At 39.6% G+C, this 18,045-nt stretch overlaps 1 protein-coding gene across 1 annotated transcript in view; it reads left to right on the forward strand.

Annotated features, from left to right (window-relative positions):
• Positions 1-18,045, forward strand: part of exoc4 (exocyst complex component 4) — a 131,370-nt gene that overhangs the window by 110,163 nt on the left and 3,162 nt on the right. The window contains exons 17-19 of the mRNA XM_031726575.2: positions 2,421-2,544; positions 6,216-6,394; positions 6,603-6,762. Of these exons, the coding sequence (XP_031582435.1) occupies positions 2,421-2,544; positions 6,216-6,394; positions 6,603-6,762 (463 nt within the window). The remainder of the gene's footprint in view (positions 1-2,420; positions 2,545-6,215; positions 6,395-6,602; positions 6,763-18,045) is intronic.

Consider the following 18,045-nt stretch of genomic DNA (forward strand, 5'->3'; position numbering starts at 1 on the left):
TTGACCCTAGAACTGAAGAAGCTTCTCAGATGAGAGGTGAGGCTAGTGAGAACACAGTTATGGTGGGCGTGGCTTTTTTGGTGGTATAATTCAAAAGAGTCAAGGCGAGAAAAGAATAATCATCACATAATTCCAGGCATAGTTTTAACTTGTTACTTCTTTAGCTGTGTGTATGCATGCATGTGTACCAGCTTGCATGCATGTGTGACCTTCGGAAGGGCAGGAAGAATAACTAGGGAGCTGGTTTTGACTGCAGCACATCGATCGTGGACCCCTGCATTCTCCTGCTCAACAGTCACTCTTTGTACACACACCAACACCCTTTCACGGACGGACACACACACACACACACACACACACACACACACACACACACACACACACACACACACACACACACACACACACACACTCGCCTCATTGACCAAATAGACTTACATATGAGTGACGGGGCCAATTTCTCTCCTTTTCCTCCCCTTGTTAATTTATGGCCATTGATCTATGCTGAGCTGAATTTATATACACTCATCATGCTCTCTCTCTCTCACACACACAGACACACACACACGGGTCTTTTGTGTGGCTTACAATGCAGTGCAGTGACACATGCTCTTGCTGCCTCAGCACAAGTAATGGGAAGAAAGTACAAGAACATGCTGAAGGACTCAGGAAGTGTGTGAAGCTGAACTAATGAGTTTGCGAATGTGTGTACCGTATGAGCTAACGTTATTTACAGAACTTGATAATGTCAATATGGAATGGCATACATGCTTATTACTGCAGAGTACAACAAAACAACACATTAATAACGTTAATAACAATCTTATGACACAGTTTGGGAGCTCAAGGGCAGTTTAAGAAAAACACCACTGGCTGGCAGGTCTTTCCCTAGTTTTCTAAGGACTTTTCAGCAGATTCCAAACCTTAAAACTTTGGAAAAAGAGTGACACACTAGTCGAATACTAATCGAGCTGCACAATGCACAAGTAGCCTGCTGGAGGTCATTTTGTAAGGCTCTAGCAGTGCTCCTCCTGTTGCTTCTTGTACAAAGGAGCAGATACCAGTCCTGCTGTGGGGTTGATGCCAAATATGGACCTGTCCACCTGTCCTTATGTAACCCATGTAGCCCATCTCCCGGTATCTCATCCACACCCTTGAGACTGTGCTGGGAGACTCAGTAGACCTAGGTATGGATGGGCCATGACTGGATTAAACAAACTATATGAGCAAGCTGAATGGGCTGTAATTACTCTTTAATGCTGCCAGCAGTGACAAGGACACTGGCAAAAACCAAAATTAGAGAAAAACTGGTCAGGAGGGATAAGACGAAAGCAATGGTCTGTGGCCACCACCTGCAAAATCATTCCCTTTTTGGGGATTGTCTTCTTGTTGCTTCTCCAGTGCACCTGTTGTCACTTTGATTTGTACCAAAGCAGCTGAAATGGATTCACAATGGTTCATGCTTCCTAACTGGACAGATCGATATCCCTGAAGTTTAACTGACTTGTGATATGTGTTGATTGAGTGTTCCCTTCATTTTTTGAGCAGATTAGTTTGTTGTTATTTTCTAGTCTATATAAGCTAAAGTGGCATGATTTCTCCTAATATATGTTACCCATTTACCCACTGTAAGTACTTACAGTGCTTATTTAGATTTGTTTTGAGTGCTGGGAACGGACAGCACAGTAAAAGTACAATACTATTCACTGCAACAACAATACAAATACAACATCAACACAGTACAATAAAATGAAATAAAAACAATATATTGCAGTACCAATACAATATGTACATTAAGTCATTTGCTCTTGTTCTTATTTTAACATCATCCTTCTTTAAACAGGTTATCATACTTGTTGTTTTCCCTATTAGTGGGTGAATCAATAATAGTGAATCAATAATACTCAGTTAAGAGCAAAATAAAACATATTTTACAACTTTGAAAGCCTCAAAAACTGTTTTTCTTCGGCTGATTAACCCTGTTTTAACCTTTGTCTGTGCAGTGTGTCGACCAGGATGCAGAGGTTCAGTGTGTGATGTCAAAGTTATAGAAATATAATTCATTATTTTTCAATAGGAACTAAGTAATCTCCACAAAATATAAGCAGCATGTAGTAACAAAGGCAAGACCAGTGCCTTTGTTCATGTATAAATTTATATTTTTGCACATATTTTAAATTTTGACAATAAATCACATTAACTGAATACTTGACTCATCCCCAGTTGAGCTTTTTTTATGTTTTCAAATGCACCTGTTTAATGTGTGTATGCTCACAGCCTTTCAAATGGCTGTAACACAGGCTGCAGAAACCATTTACAATGGTCCTTTTACTCACTTCAGCTGCTCCTGTTTGCAATAGTTGAGTTTTTCTATGTCTATCGTGTGTTCTCATCCTCCTGCATCTCTATGATCCCAACAGACAGCCAGGTGGTTGGAGAGAGTGAACGCAGCAGGGAGCAGATTCTCCAGACCCTAAACGACCTGTCCAGGGGCTTTCAAGATATTGCAAACCGTTGCCTCCTAGTGCTGCATCTGGAGGTCAGGTATGCAGGAGAAACTGCCCGATTCTTCACAGATGTTTTATGTTGTCCAGATCTTATGGATCTTATGGCTCACCTTTATGCAGTGATATGACTAAAGCATATTTAATTATTTTATTTATACTAATATTTTTACAATGCATATTTAATATAAAGAAATTGGCCATAATAGTTGATCATTTTTTAGGCATGTCATGAATGTATACACAATGCATACACAGAAAGCATTAGACTCTAAATGCAGAGTTAAAAGCAGGTTGTGTCAAATTGAATTATATGAACATGGTGATGTATTCACCTTAAGGTAATGAGTTTTTAGCATAAATAGGTTTTGGAAGACAAAATGTTTTGAAAACAAATAATATCACTGGGAAATTCTATTGCTTCAGCTATCATCATTCACTGACATGGTGTGACATGCAACAAAACAACTGCAGTCATTGTTTTCCAAGTCTGCGCACCGCCACCATAATGATTCATGTCATTGCGTGGCAATGATGAGCCTCAACTCATCAAGGTCCTCCTGCACATATTATCTGCCTGATATTTTTATGTGAATATTATTTGAAGCACATCAAATAATGCCACTCCGCCTGTGCGTGTTGCACTCCTCTTTCACCTTCTTCCCAGGAAGTCTGTAATCACTGCGTTCATAATATTCATTTGCGTCACTGAACAAAAAAGCAGAATTATACTGCCGCTGAAAAGGCTGGGGTCACTTAAATGTCCTTGTTTTTGAAACAAAAGCTTTTTTCCCCCATTTAAAATAAGATCAAAGTAGTAAATTGCCAGATTTTAGAAGAAGTATACTACTCTTGTAACAGAGCAGTTAAAAAACAGACAGAGCGAGAACCAACTGAGCAAGTAAGAAAAGTACATCAGAGTTGCTTGTTTGAGAAAACAAAGAGTTACTGGTCTTACTCAACAAGCAGCTTTGTAAAGTGGTATCCAGAAGACACGTGTTTTACCATGAACAGTAAAGATGCCGGCTCTGGGATGCGAATGTAAGACAAACTTGCAAAGACAAATCCATGTGAGACTGGGCAGTAGGAGATGAAGATTGCGATTGTCGAACAAACATAGACTTGGGGTGGGGGGTGCTAGCTTCCAAACAGGAGGACAGTAACCAAAGCAGTCACTTTGACAGCAAGTTTTGATTTCGTTTGTTTCTAAGTTGTATCATTTCTCAGGGGTTGATCAAACAGGCGCATCTAACCTTATTGCATAATGTGCATGCATCCAAACTCGCTCACTGTTCTAAATTATTTAGAACTTACTCAGTTCTGATTGGCTCTCGTCTCTCAAGGATAATTTTCATCTAATTTTTATTTGTTGACAAACTTGTCAGTACACGTCATTGTCAGTTACATTTTATTTAGTTATCTTCTTGTTTTTGGCAAAAATAAAAGTTCGCTGATGAAAATTACTGGTCAGCGAAATGAACACTGGACCAAAGCACAGGTCCAAACTGCTTAAAGAGGAAACAGTTAAATGCTGTTGTCTCTGTTATGGTGTGGCCTGCACAGTCACTGGAACACAATCCGATTGAGGTTGACAACTTGATTATATGGTATGTAAGAAGCAGCTGTCAAACTAATACAACTTGGGAGAAACACTTTGGGAAACATAGGGTCAAATTTCTCTGGAATGCCTCAGCAAAATGCCAAAGGTCTCCAAGGCTATGACTGCTGCAGATGGGCAATTCTTTGAGGAAGGTGAAGTTTAAAGGACAAAATGTTTATTTTACTAAAAATGTCTGTCAATGTCTTGGCTATATTTCCTTTTACTGTACAAGGTCATTCAACAAATACAAGTGCGGGTTATGAGAAACATGATGTTTTCTCTGTTACCCCAAACTTTCAAGCAGTGTGTACTTGGTTCCTACACACAACATTGCTCAGAGCACGTGTCATTAAATCAGATGAGTTAAAAGAACCAGTGGCATCACACGCATGCCCTGAATGCATGAGTTCAGAAATGTATCTTCAGCGTGTGTTTTGAATGTCAATATCTAAGTTAATTTACCACACCATATACTTTCTCACACCCACATCCTCTAATAGTCCTCCATCATCCCTCCCCAGTTTTTTCCATCCATCCATGTACTACTATTTCCCTCCAGACCATTGTGTAGCTTATGCAATATTGTTGATGATTCCAGTAGAAAACCCTCCCTGAGGCTGATGTCTAGCTATATGCTACACTCCATTGACTCTCCCCATCTAGCAAATTTCCCTTGATAGTGGTACCAGCTAAATGAAGCCATGAGCAAGAAAGAAGAAGAGGGGGTGGGGGGTGGATGAAGAGATGGAAGAGAGATGAGTGAAGTTAAAGTGGGAGTGGGGGTTAAAGAAGAAAGCTAGAGTGGGCTAAGTGGGAGAAATGATTGAATGGAGAGAGAAGGAGGTCGGATGGAGGCTTTGAAAATGCTGTGTAGTTGTTGGCTTTGCCTTAGGGAGGAAGAGAAATTCACCCATATAATTTTATACCCGTCAGCTCTGGGCAGTGTGATTATGGAATTATAAAACTATTGACTTTTTAAGTCTAGACAGAAATTAGCTTTCTGAGGACCTCAAAGACCTCATACTAATTTATAGGTCTTTTGGGAACCTGAAAAACAGAATGTATTGTTAAAGGATAGGTCAAAATCCACCTGCTCTAACTATTAAAATCCTAAAAGTATTATTAGATGTTTGTTATATGGGCAGGAAATATTTGGATAAGGTTGAGATTAAAGGGTTGGTTTACTTATTATGGATATTTCCACTTAATAATCCCTCTAAAATGACATTTTTACATAACAATAATCAAAACTTTGAGAGTGTTTTTGGTATTTTAGTTTATTTGTGGCATTTAGCTATGAATCCATTAAAAAAACGGCCCAAAAATCTGACTAGAAAAAAGGTGAATACAAAAACTCTTTGGCAAGGTCCTCAACCCAGTTATTCTGCTATAGCTGGGGGCTTTATTGCCATTCTGGTACAACAGTCTTCCTTTAACTACTGCCTCTAAAACACTCAAGATAAAATATGTGGGGAAATATACACAAAACTATGTTATAGACATAAGTGTGCTTTCTACAAATTAAATAGTTTGAAAGGACAATTTACCTTAGTAGATTTATTAGACATGGCATTAAGTATATAAGCAGCTCTATTTAAGGTTCAATACTCCTCAGAAGTGCACAGCATATTCAACAATCTGCTCTACAGCACTTTGCTCAGGTGAATGGTATCCAACAGTGATGTAGTGGTAGTTGTACAAGTGGATATATTATGAGTACTCTATAAACAGAATGATTTCTGTAGAAATTATAAGTATTAGAGTAGGTTTAGTGGGGCTTGAGGAATGAGAACACTCTGTGCCCGCTAAAGTGCCTTCTAACTATGTTAACCTCCAAAGCGCAGAGAATAATACAGTTCATACATATTTCCTGACTCACCACTTTTCCTTGTCGTTCCCATGTTGGACACTCAGCATAGTTCATAGTTTATTTCGGCATATCAATACATAGTTGTCAAAGAATTTGGATGGCAGAATGTTCTTGACAAAGCAGAATATGTAACTTTAATTTCCAGACAGAAAAAAGGTGAAAAAATGGGAGGAAAAAAACCCTGAATTATCTACAGCATCTAATTTTCTCTTTTCTCTTTTCTTTCCCTGTTTTAATTCAGGGTGCACTGTTTCCATTACCTGATCCCCCTGACCAAACAAGGAAATTATGCCATTGTGGCTAATGTTGAGAGCATGGACTATGACCCTCTGGTGGTCAAACTGAACAAGGACATCTCAGCCATAGAGGAAGCCATGGGGGCCGCCTTGCAGCAACACAAGTTCCAGTATATTTTTGAAGGTCAGCAGCCCCCCTAGGGTGACGTTTAAGTAACTGCATCTAAAATACAGCTCTCTTCAACCACTTTCAAAGAACCTAAGAGTCTGAAAACATTGTTAAAATGTTCTTTCTTATTCCCAAATTTCCTTAAAAATAAAAAGAATTGTATATCTCTTTCCTGATATAATCACATATCCTTCATTCCTCTTTTTTTCTCATCTCTTACCAGGTCTTGGTCATCTGATCTCCTGTATTCTGATTAATGGGGCTCAATACTTCAAGAGGATCAGCGAGTCTGGCATCAAGAAAATGTGCAGGAACATTTTTGTCCTCCAGCAAAACCTCACCAACATCACCATGTCCAGGGAGGCGGACCTCGACTTTGCCAGGTTAGAGTCCTTTTCCACATTTTGAGCATGGAGAGGAAAGCTAAGCTAAGAAAGCTTCCCTGGAGCAGTTTCTGTGGTTCAGTAGCTGGAACAAGCCTTCCACTCAGTGCCTTGGACATAACTAGCAACCTTTCACACATTTCCACTAATGTGTGTTTATGTCGTAGGGATCCCAGGTTTATGTTGTCCAATCCATCTGAATCTATGCTTTCGAGCTTATCAATACAGCACTATATTGATAGCATGCATTTCTGCTAGCTGGGCATCACAAAACAGTTTTAATTGGTTCACCAAATTATATCAAAATCCACTCACCATAACACATAGTGTGTGGCATAAACAGAACAGCAGAGCTGCATGGGTACTGCTCATGCTACCTCTTAATCTAGACACACCGTGATGTTTATTTCCCACTTCCAGCATGCAGAGAAAGCAACGTTGACTGTGTCAGTGGGAGAACAATGACTCGCACAAAATCTTCTTCACATAAGTGAAAATCAGCTGAACAACAGGTGAAAGAGTATTAAGGGTTACGTTTGCCTGCTTCTTTTGCACCTTTTTAGCATCTTTTCCAGTTCTACCAGAGCTCTCGAGCATTTCTTATACAAGTGTAACAATGACCTGTTACAGTCCAGTTATTCTTACTGCAGGCTGTAAAGCTTTTCAATGCACATTTTATTTCTACTCTATAGTATACTGTAGTTTGAGGAAAGTGCAATGAATTCATAATTCTGTCTCTTATCAGGGTGAAGGCACTGACCTGTAGGCAGTTTTCTATTCAGGCTTTCAGGCTTGGGCTGTTCTGTGTAGCCTGGGGTAATATTGCGTTATTGACAGTTGTGAAAAACTGTGTAAGTCTGCTTTTTTTAAAGAAGAAATCTGATCACAGGTCAATGGAGAAAATCAGTAAAGAATCAGACCAATAAGAAGACTCGATAATGGGTCTAGTATCAATAAAAGCTTATGAATTTCCATTTCTGTTTTAAAGATTGATAGCCTTTAACAGGACAAAGAGGAAACAGATATTTTGTGCAGATATTGAGTTTGTGTAAACTGTAATGCCGTTTTCTTGCCAATAGTTGCTTTTTGCCCCATAAGTTTTGCTTTTTAGTGGTAAAAAAGATATCATGCCACACGACTAAAGATAATAGGACAGTAAACACACATGGAATTTATACTATGGCTACTCAAGTTTGAAGAGCCACTATTTGCAAGATAACTAAATGGTAAAGATTACGTGAACTGTATTATGAATCCATCAAATCAGAAATGGATAATGGCCTCATCATAATAACCAGTTCTGTTTAAAATTAGTCGGTATAGTAGTCCATCTTTAACTACACACCTGCACAGATGCACACAGACTCGCACAGTGTTTTCAAGTTCAGAAAGCAACTATGTCAGTGCGTGAGGCTGACAGATGGTCAAACAGATTGTCAACCACACTGTGTATCTGTGTCCACGCTGTTGTTGCTGTTTATTTTCTTATTCATACATTTAAATTTTGTGACTCTAACTGCTGTTGCCCAGCGCTGCTCAGCCCTGACAGGCATAAGGGAAATCAGCACCTCAGACATCCTTGCGAACAAGATGGAGGGAGGAGGAGGTTGGAAAGAGAGAAGAAGGTGGAAGAAGGAAGAGTGATTCATTGTATTCATATGATTTTTTTCTCCCTTCTTTGAGAAGCCTGTGTCCTTGACAGAAGAGAGTATGTGAGAGGAAGGGTGATGGAAAAGATGGAGAAAGAAAGATGGCTTGAGGGGAAGAAAATTGAAAAACTAAGTAAAGGGAAGTTGTCGAAAAGGCATCTTTGAAAGGAAAAGCATGGAACAGACTTGAAGAGGGCAGCATGGTTAGACAATATCTTACAGTGGAGATGAACACAAGAGAGATGGGAAGAAAGGGAGAAGGAGAAAATGAGTGTATTATAAAATGAATAACAGATTATGCTTAAACCACTTGAGTTTCAGCACATTTAGCAGCACCAACTATTCCTTTTAAGGTGACGTTCGCAACCCTGTTTGTCTGCATTTGATTCTCATTGTACAGTAAAATGTGTTTTCCTGTGTCTGCCATCTGGGCATCTTACAGTATGTTATAAGTTTAATGAGCTTCTCTTGTGTTATGTGTTTGAGTGCTTGGGTCTTTATGCACTGGCAGAGTTTGGGCTTTTCTATTGTTTGTAATGTGCCAGAGTGGCAAGCCAAGTTTCCCCTGAAGAAGACAAAAAAATAACCAAACAAATAAGTAAACTGAAATTACCTGAACTGTACTGGATGTGGAGGACCATTGATTAGTATGTTATTTCTCCCCTCTGTCAACTTTGATTATGGAGAAATGCCAGTGATGGCTTTTCTGTCTTTTCTCTCTTTCTCCCACTCTGTCTGATTACAAGGCGTGGGTGGTGTGGAGGTGTTGATTGGGAATTGCAGAGCGCATTGTTTACACATTCATGGCTTTTTGAATTGGCCAGCCTCCGGCTCCAAGATACACCAAGTCTTGCAAACACATACAGACACACACAAACTCACACACATACAGAGTCACTTACACACATCTGTTATGTATCGGGTATGCACAGATACCTTGCTAAGCCTATCAGCTTTTTGAAATAACCTCATTTACATGACCATCTAGAGTGGAAGGAAATAACTTACAGTGATGTATATATGGCATACAGAAAGCCACAACTGATGTTTTAATGCTTCTCAACTACCCAGATCTTCCTTTTTTAAAGACAAATATGCAATAAATATGCAATATGTATTCTTATAACAAAACTGTGCATAGTTACAGATGTGTAGGTGCACTTTTTCCTGATTGTATGCCTTCAGTTTCTTTTAAATCAACAGCATTTGCTTGAGTTGATGATATCTGAAGAGTGAAATTCCACCCACCTCCAAAATAATAAGGTAAAAACACGTCAATTTAAACGTTTAGTGTACAAACATTTTATGAATACAAACACCTTAGTGATCGACAGAGTGAATCGTTTAGTAGCTGGGGCCCATATTGAAAAATCCTTTTTTTTTCTTTTTCTTTAATTCATTTATGTATACATGGCATTTAGTAACGTCTAACAGTTTTGTTGTAAAGATTTTGAGAATACTAACATGGTCTGACCTGAGTCAGCAGTGAAGAAGCTGTTTGATAAAGAGGGGTAAAAGAAGGATATTCATCAGTATTTTATTACCACCTCCTGAGAAATAAGAGCAAAACTTAAAAAGGAAGTAATCTCACCAGGAAGCCTGCTTTTCAGAGAAACTGCAGATGCTTCCCCTTATTTCCATGTAATTTTTTTTTTTTTTTTTTTGGTTCTTAGGTGTGTGAATGCTTGTTAGGGCATGTGTGATCTTTGATTATTTTATCCACATGTGTGTACTTATATATAGGAACCAGGTATGCCTGGACTAATGCACCATAACAGGCACCAATGTCAGTTAAAAAGTAAGGTGAGGCCGGTAGAGCAGCACTGCAGAAGGCGTGAAGACACACACACACACACACACACACACACACACACATGCATGCAAACACACAAGAATGCACACTTGCCTTTTTGCTCTCTCCCTTTCACTGTGCAAAAGGATGGGGGAACAGTGCCACCTTGTGGTTCAGTCCATGTTTATATACAGTATAAAAAAAGTGAGAAAGCCTACAGTATGTCGATCGCTCATGTTGCACAGGGTGAAAAAAGTCAAATGTGTGCGTGTGTATGTGTGTGTGTGTATGTGTTTGTGTGATCATGTGTATTTGTATGGTCCTATTGTGGCCTCTTGTCTCTCAGTCAGAGTTTGGCAGCAATATCAACTTGACTGTCAAGGTCAAACACCCACACATACACATATCTAAACACCGGCACAGAAGTGGACACACACAGACCATCTGCTCAGGAAACAGTTCTGGGGAACATGCTGCAGACCTGTGTGTCACTGCAATGTCACATCTGTGTGTGTGTGTGTGTGTGTGTGTGTGTGTGTGTGTAGTTGTGTGTGGGTGTATTCACTGCATGGTCAACCGTGCCAGTCCACTGATCACCTCTCATTGTCCTGTGTGTCTACCTGTCTTTATACTGTGGTCCCTTGACAGGGACAGAAATTAGATAAATATGTGGAGCTGTTGCTGCATCTTTTATTTTGAAAAGACCACAAGCTACAATAGTTGTACAACTAGAAAACTTTCAAAAACACTTAAGTGTTGCTTGGCAACAATCCATTCCAGCCTATGAAGACATTTTTGCTCTTTGCCTGGCAACATTTTTACAAACCTTAAATAGAGATCTAATATAATTAGCCTTTCACTGGGATTTAATATCAAAGTATATAATGGTTGCTAGGTTGTTTAACCTTTTGATTTCAACACTAGAATGACAGCCGAGGAAAATGATCATTTCACTATCAGGAACGAGAAACATCAAATCTTCTTCTTGTGAATCACATTTAAATCACATTTAAATTTTACACACTGATGGGATCAGCAGCACTCTGTCCTCCACTAACAGCAGGAAGAATGACGTGGTTTGTTTGTTTGATTGTTGTTAGGTTTTTTTTTATTTGTTTTATTTGGTTACCTACCTACCGAGGAACTGAGGATCTAATTTAAATTGTATTTATATCTGAATTTCTTAGGAGAGGAAACAAAACCAATCAATCAAAAAAAGAAAAACCCAAAAAATGTATTTTAGCTTTTCTCTTGCTGTCAGTGAAAAACTATTTCTATTTTTCTTTCAGCTAAAGATTGAAAAGAAAAATATCCAAAGCATGTCTTGGAACCAAAGAAGAAGAATTTAAACCTTTTTTTCAAAATATTTTTGACAGAAACGTGGTATTTGTTTGTTCTGCTGTTCATGTTGCGCTAAAAATCAGACAGCGAAACATACATAGGCATTACTGCACTGCTTTTTTTTTTTTTGAAGACCCTTTAAAGCTTAATATAATTAAAGGTTTAATGTTGTAACCTGCTTTGATTTTCTTCCATCTTGCTTTAAAATTAAAACTAGAAATGAATTGTTTTGGCTTCAGCTCTTTCAGATCAGACAGACCATGAATTCAGTGTCATATACAGTAGTTTAGGACTTGAAGCTTCTCTATTATAGGATCATTAGAAAACTCATGTGACCTCATTCAAATTAACACACAGATTGATTCAGGACAAAATTACCATTCTGTCTCAATATACTGCTATTACAGAGCAAAAGTAAACATCTCTTATAAATCCACACTCACTTTAATGTAAATATGTTCTTTGTGTGAACCAACACTATTTCAGCTATGATTTTTTTCATACACAGACTGAGGCTATATCACAAACACACACAGTGCAGCACTGTGCTGCCCACTGACCCATGTAGGCAGCTCTGTCATAACATCCCTAGCAAACTTGCAAGCCTCTGAGCCCATAGCTAGGCTAAACACCAGTATGACAGACTCGGTGCAGAGATGCCCCCGAGTTCAGACCATCGCACCCACCTGTCTGCTACTGGAAATTACTAGAGTGCGAGGGTGTATTGTACAAGAAGCTATGTCCTCTCCTGCAGTGTACCACCACGATTACTGTGCACCTCTTAGAACCGGTGTGCTGGTGAATAAACTGTTGTTGGTTTTGTGTGTGTTTCTGAACCCTGGTGTGTTTGTGTCAGGGTGACAGGCTGGTGTATCTACAGAGAATGTGGTAATAAGTACAGTTGACGGCCATGTCAGGAGGTAGTGGGTGTCAACAGATCAGACTGTTTGTATTTAGGCCTGGCTTCTGTCTTCTTTTCTTCCCTTGTCACCTTGTGTCTCTTTCTTTGGCGCTCTCTTCCTGTTCTCCCAGTATTTTTTTCCCTTAAATATACTACCGTCCAATCACCTGCACTGCCTCTGCTGGACTGAATTTCTCTTTCCTTCCCTCTTCCCCCAGCCCCACCCTTCTTCTCCCATTTTCTACGAGCATGTGCAAGACGCTGTTTGATGAGACTGGTCTTTGCTGATGAAGCCCGTGCGTGTGTTTATATATGTGCACCTCACAGCATGATGACACTCGTCTTTGCTGATGAAGCCAGTGAGAGCGCGTCTGTGGTGCGTGCTCTTATTTGTGTGTGTTTGTTGTGCATGGTGCAGCATGATGAGACCGGCCTTTGCTGATGAAGCTTCAGTCTCAAGTCTCTGCAGACCTTTCCTCATTACCAGAGGAAAGACAAATGCACTGCTCTGGAGGGAGGGAGACCGCAGGAAGGGAGGGAGCCTGAAAGAGGCAGAAGAGTGTATTAAGATTAAATCCACACTAAGCCATCTCACTTTTGAAAACACTATTTATATGCGAAAATGACACGCATCAGTACTAGCATTCACAGGTTGTTTTTGTTAGGATCCATTTTCTTTCACCCTTTGGCTTGGCAAGCTTAGATACTGTATAGTTCTAGTGTAGCTAAGACTGGGCAAGACACCTCATGGTTGCCAGCTGTGATACTAACATGACATGGTTTCCGGCTCACAAGTCTGCCAGAAGCACTGCAGTCAGAAATTACTGCTGTCAGAGCAGTGAGGTGAAGATTTACAAAAGAACAACATAAAAGAAGTAAAACCGACTTGGCTTACAGCTTTTCCTGTAGAAGGGAAGGGTGCTGTCCTACACCTGAATGCCTCATCTTGAAAGTTTACCGAGGAAAAACAAAATCAGTGTGACAGGTTCCTGAGGTTTCAAAAAGTTTGGGATCCACCAGTGTATACCACCTGAAGAATAGGGCGAGATTTTCTATTTTCTTTTTCTTTTTTGTCTGGGAAACTTCAGAACCGAACCAACATCTCGTGAAGAAGCACAAAAATAATGACTGATGTCAATGATCTGCTGCTTTGATCTTGAGTCACTATTATATTTATGTGTTGGGGAAAAAACTGATCTTTAACACATGTGTGGTGCTAATGGCATATTAAACAGTTGGATCAGAGGGAGCAGAAAGTTGCTGATCCACACCTGAATGCCAAAACAAAGTAAAACATGCATTTTCTATTTAAGTGTGGAAGTACTGTTAAAGACAATAAAGAGGATAAGTCAAGTCAAGAAGCCCCGTTGTTGGTGTCAGAGGTATTTGTTACTGCAGCAACAAGCTTTGGATTCCAGCTTATTCAAAGGTTGATCCACAGACTCTCCCATTATTTCTCCTCCTCCTCCTCCTCCTCATCATTCCCCCTCTAACTAATGTGTTGTTCCAAATGTGCTGACAGAGGCAGCCTGTAATGGCCTTAATATTGTGCATGCTAGAAATTAGGGGAAATGAATTGTGCCAAATCCTTTCTTTTTCTCACTTTCTTCTTTCTTTCTTCTCTTTTGTCTTTTTGTTCTATACACCCCCACCCCCACCATAACTCCTGTGCCATTGACATACATATCTCTCTGTCCTGTACTGCATCTCCACATCATAAATTGACTGAATATTCGTTGTAGAAGAGGGGGAAGGGGAAGTTAATTAAAATTTAATAGAGCACACTATAGAGGGATGTTGATGCTTACACACAGACACACAAAAGCTACTAAAAGCTGATTATAGCCCTTATAGATGGAAGTTCTGGAGGAAGCAGGTGGAAATTGGTGAAAGTAAATGTGTGTGTCGAGGATGGAGCCCATAAAATCTTTAACGATAATGGCAGTCAACATGAGAATTTACTTTGGTTTTGTGTGAAAAAACAAGAACGCTGGTTTCATTAACTGGTTTCAGACGAGAGGAGAAGGCAAAAAATGTGTTTGTGTGTGCGCGCGTGAGTGTTATGATGTGTGTGTTTCACTAGGGGTTCTTTCTTGATGGTGGGGCACTGAGAGATTTTAATCTTATTAACAGCCCTTACTCTGTTTGGCAAATGGCCTTCCAACTGCTTGGGTAATGAACTGTTTGAAAGTGTTTTCAGCACACACTAACATACATCACTCAGACACATGGGTAGATAGACACACGTGCAGTTACACACACACACACACACCTTAAGCTTTCTCTTGCTTAGCCCAGCCTGCTTCCATCTGCACTGAATAGAGACCAGAAGCTTTACACACACTCTGAACAGCCAGCAGACAGTTTAGTACTGGGATTGTTTTGATAATTAGATGGTACAAAACAGACATCAAAACGCTGTTCACCAAGAAGTTGGGAAGTTATTGACTTGCACAGTATTTAAGCAGGTTTATCTGAAAATCGTATAAGGCAACATGTCAAATGATAAGACAGGGGAATGAATTTTGCTTCTTTTCTTTTCTTTTTTTTTTTAAATGCTAAAACAAACAAACAAAAATGTCTGGAGGAACATGTAACAGCTAATTAGATTAATTTGCAACAAGTTAGTAATATGATTTAGTGAAAGAAGAGCACCCTGGAAAGGCTGCGTGTTTGAGGAGTGGATAAGTTAATTAAGTTAACAGATTCAGAAAGTCCAAAAATGTTCTACAGAGGGGATGAGGCTGAAACCAGCTTGAAATGCCAGTGATCTTCATGGATGTCAGACAAGAAATTAATGACCACATTGTCTGGGCTTGAGCTCTTTTAAAGTTAACTTGGAAAATGGTTCTGTGGTCTGTTGGTAGGAAATCATAGATACTGCTTGCCAATGCCTAAGACCATGCTGACTTGTTATGAAGTGTTACTACTGTAATGCCTAGCTTCTATGTTCTGTCAGCCTGCTAGTTACACTGATAAGTCAACCGCCGGTGTCCTGATGGTCACTCCTGGCTGTGCAGGCTTGACTCAGTCACGTTAACTAACATTAAACATCAATCAAAATAAATAATGTGCTAGTGGAAGGCACATTAAGTGTATCACTCCCACAGATAAGGCTACACTAGCAGTGCTTAGTTATTTGCGATTATATTGTCTGGCCTGCCCACCACTGTCTTGCCACCCCCCCTCTTTTTTTCTTGTTTTTTTTTTTTTTTACCAACCAGAAGGACAACTCCTCTTCATTTTATTGATTGAATTGCGTCGTTATCATTAGGTTTGTTTAAACATACATGCATGTAATGGGAGTGAGCGTACATTTTGTCAGCCCTAAGAGGCCCCGGCACTCACTGACCTTCGCCTCCCCAAGCAGTTGCCTGCCTTGCCTGGGGGCATGCCTTGTCTTTAGTACTAAATGTTTTAATTATTCTGCATTTATCTACTAGTCAACACATTTTCAATGGGACCTCTTTTTGAGTAATCACTGCAAAAGGAATAGCAGTTGCTATTATGCTGTAATTAAGTCTTTATTCACAGTGTCGATCAGATCGTTTTCAATTATCTCTTGTCAGCTGCTACTTAAATGGAGAGACTCCATATCTGCACAGCTACTTTTGTTGTTGTATCAAACAGATGGTCTTTTAGACTGAAAAAAAAAATGTCCAACAAAGACTTAGTTTTCAGCAGGGGTGCTGTTCATCTCTCACTGCATGTGGAACTTGTTACTGAAGTCTACCTGGAACATTCTCTTAATTAAACTATACAGAATCACCACATACTGTTCTGATAGACACACACATTCACATTACCGAGTAAATTACACCCTCCGCTCGGCTTTACCTCTGTGTCTTTGGAATCATGTACCATAGCAAATAACTGTGTCTAAAACTAACAACATAAATGTTTACTACACAGACATTTGCAGTGGTTATGTCTCTGCCTCTTTAGGAAATTACACAGAGACAATTTCAAGCAGTCAGGTGCAATTTCTGCTATTTTTGTTTTTCTCTGCTCTGTTCAGAACAGTCTGGTTAATCAGATCTGCTTTCCATTTGGACTTAAGGATGGCGGTTTGAAAGAGAAAAGCCTTCTGTTCAAAGCGCCTCCCTTCAACAAATAAAAATGTGCATATTTATGGTTATATTTGTTTATCTTATTAGATCAAATAATGAGGCGATTTGCTTCAAGTGCGTCGTTAAACACTGGCTCTAGAGAATGAAATGGGATTGCTCTTGAGCTAATGTTTTGTTTCAGATATTGTATAGATAAAAAAATGAGACCCGTCTTTCCCTTTTTTTTCATCTGTCTTACTTCCATTTAAGGAGTGAACTGGTGTTACTCATCAGTGTTGACTAGCTTCTTTACTAAATGAACTTAAGGATGAAGGATAGAGGGTGAGACAGAATGCAAATGCTTTGACGATCAAGGCCAACGCCTGCCGAGGAAGGCCAAAAACAGACATTATGCACCCCTGCTCTGCATTCATTTCTTTAGTCGTCTTCCTTTTCCCTCGTTCGTTCTAACCTTTCCATTACTCTTTCCAGGTCTTTTTCTTTTGTTGAATATCCAAAATGACAGCACATAAAACACCTTGGAACAGAAGCTCCCTAAGTGCTCATTAACGCCTCGTTAGCATAGCAAATGAACATCTCAAGAAAGGAGTGGGTCTGGGATGGGTGGTGAAGCTAAACAAATGAGTCAAAGGATCTTTTTTTGTCTTTCTACTGAGCCATATCAGAAGTATCTGAATCCATTTACTTCCAACTTCTTCTGGCACAACAGAGCTTAACCCTTTTTAACCACATCCACATTTAATTTAATTTTCATCGCGGCCGCACAAAGAACGTTCAAACATCGGTGGCTCTGACATTGTTTGCCTAGTCGCAACACCCCCAATGCCTTTCACATGCTTTTCTTCAGCCTAACAATGTCAGCCTTGTAATTATCTCTCTTTACTTACAGCAGCAGAAGCCACTGCTTTTGACTGACCATCACCTGTCCTTGACCAAGTTATGTTTTGTAGTAAACAGTCAGTTTTTATTCTGTGTATTAATGTACAACACAGAACCAGGATGTTGCTGCTTGTGTTGTGACACTGGGAGCTCCAAGAAAAACTTGGTGAAGAAACTAGTATAAATTGAAAGAGAGACAAAGCATATTTTTTGCTTGTTTGATCTCATTTATTTCTGTATTAAATCATGGCTAAATGTTCTGCTACTAAAATCTCTGTGCTTTTTTTCTGCAGTCCATACAGAGCTCCATAAAAGTTGCAAACATGATCTTAGTTGCCCATGTGCACACTATTGCCCATTACTACAGACTACAGTAACTATAGTTACTATAAACATGCAATAGTAGGACTGTAGCTCACCTGTGCCCTCTTGCCCTGGCTGACAACCATCGTATGAAAGTGTAACATTTGTTGTCTCTTTAGGATTCCTGCATCTTGGTCTTAGACTCATTTTACCCCTGACCAAAGAAAAATAGTGTTTCCTGTTTCCACAGATTCCTGTGCATTTGCTTACCTCCAGGCCCTCTTTGTACAGGTATCTGTATTTTGTGTTCATGACAAGCTAGACTCCTACTGAAATCCATATTAATGG

This window comes from Oreochromis aureus, linkage group 17 (assembly GCF_013358895.1).
Source record: "Oreochromis aureus strain Israel breed Guangdong linkage group 17, ZZ_aureus, whole genome shotgun sequence".
In the NCBI taxonomy this organism is placed as follows: Eukaryota; Metazoa; Chordata; class Actinopteri; order Cichliformes; family Cichlidae; genus Oreochromis; species Oreochromis aureus.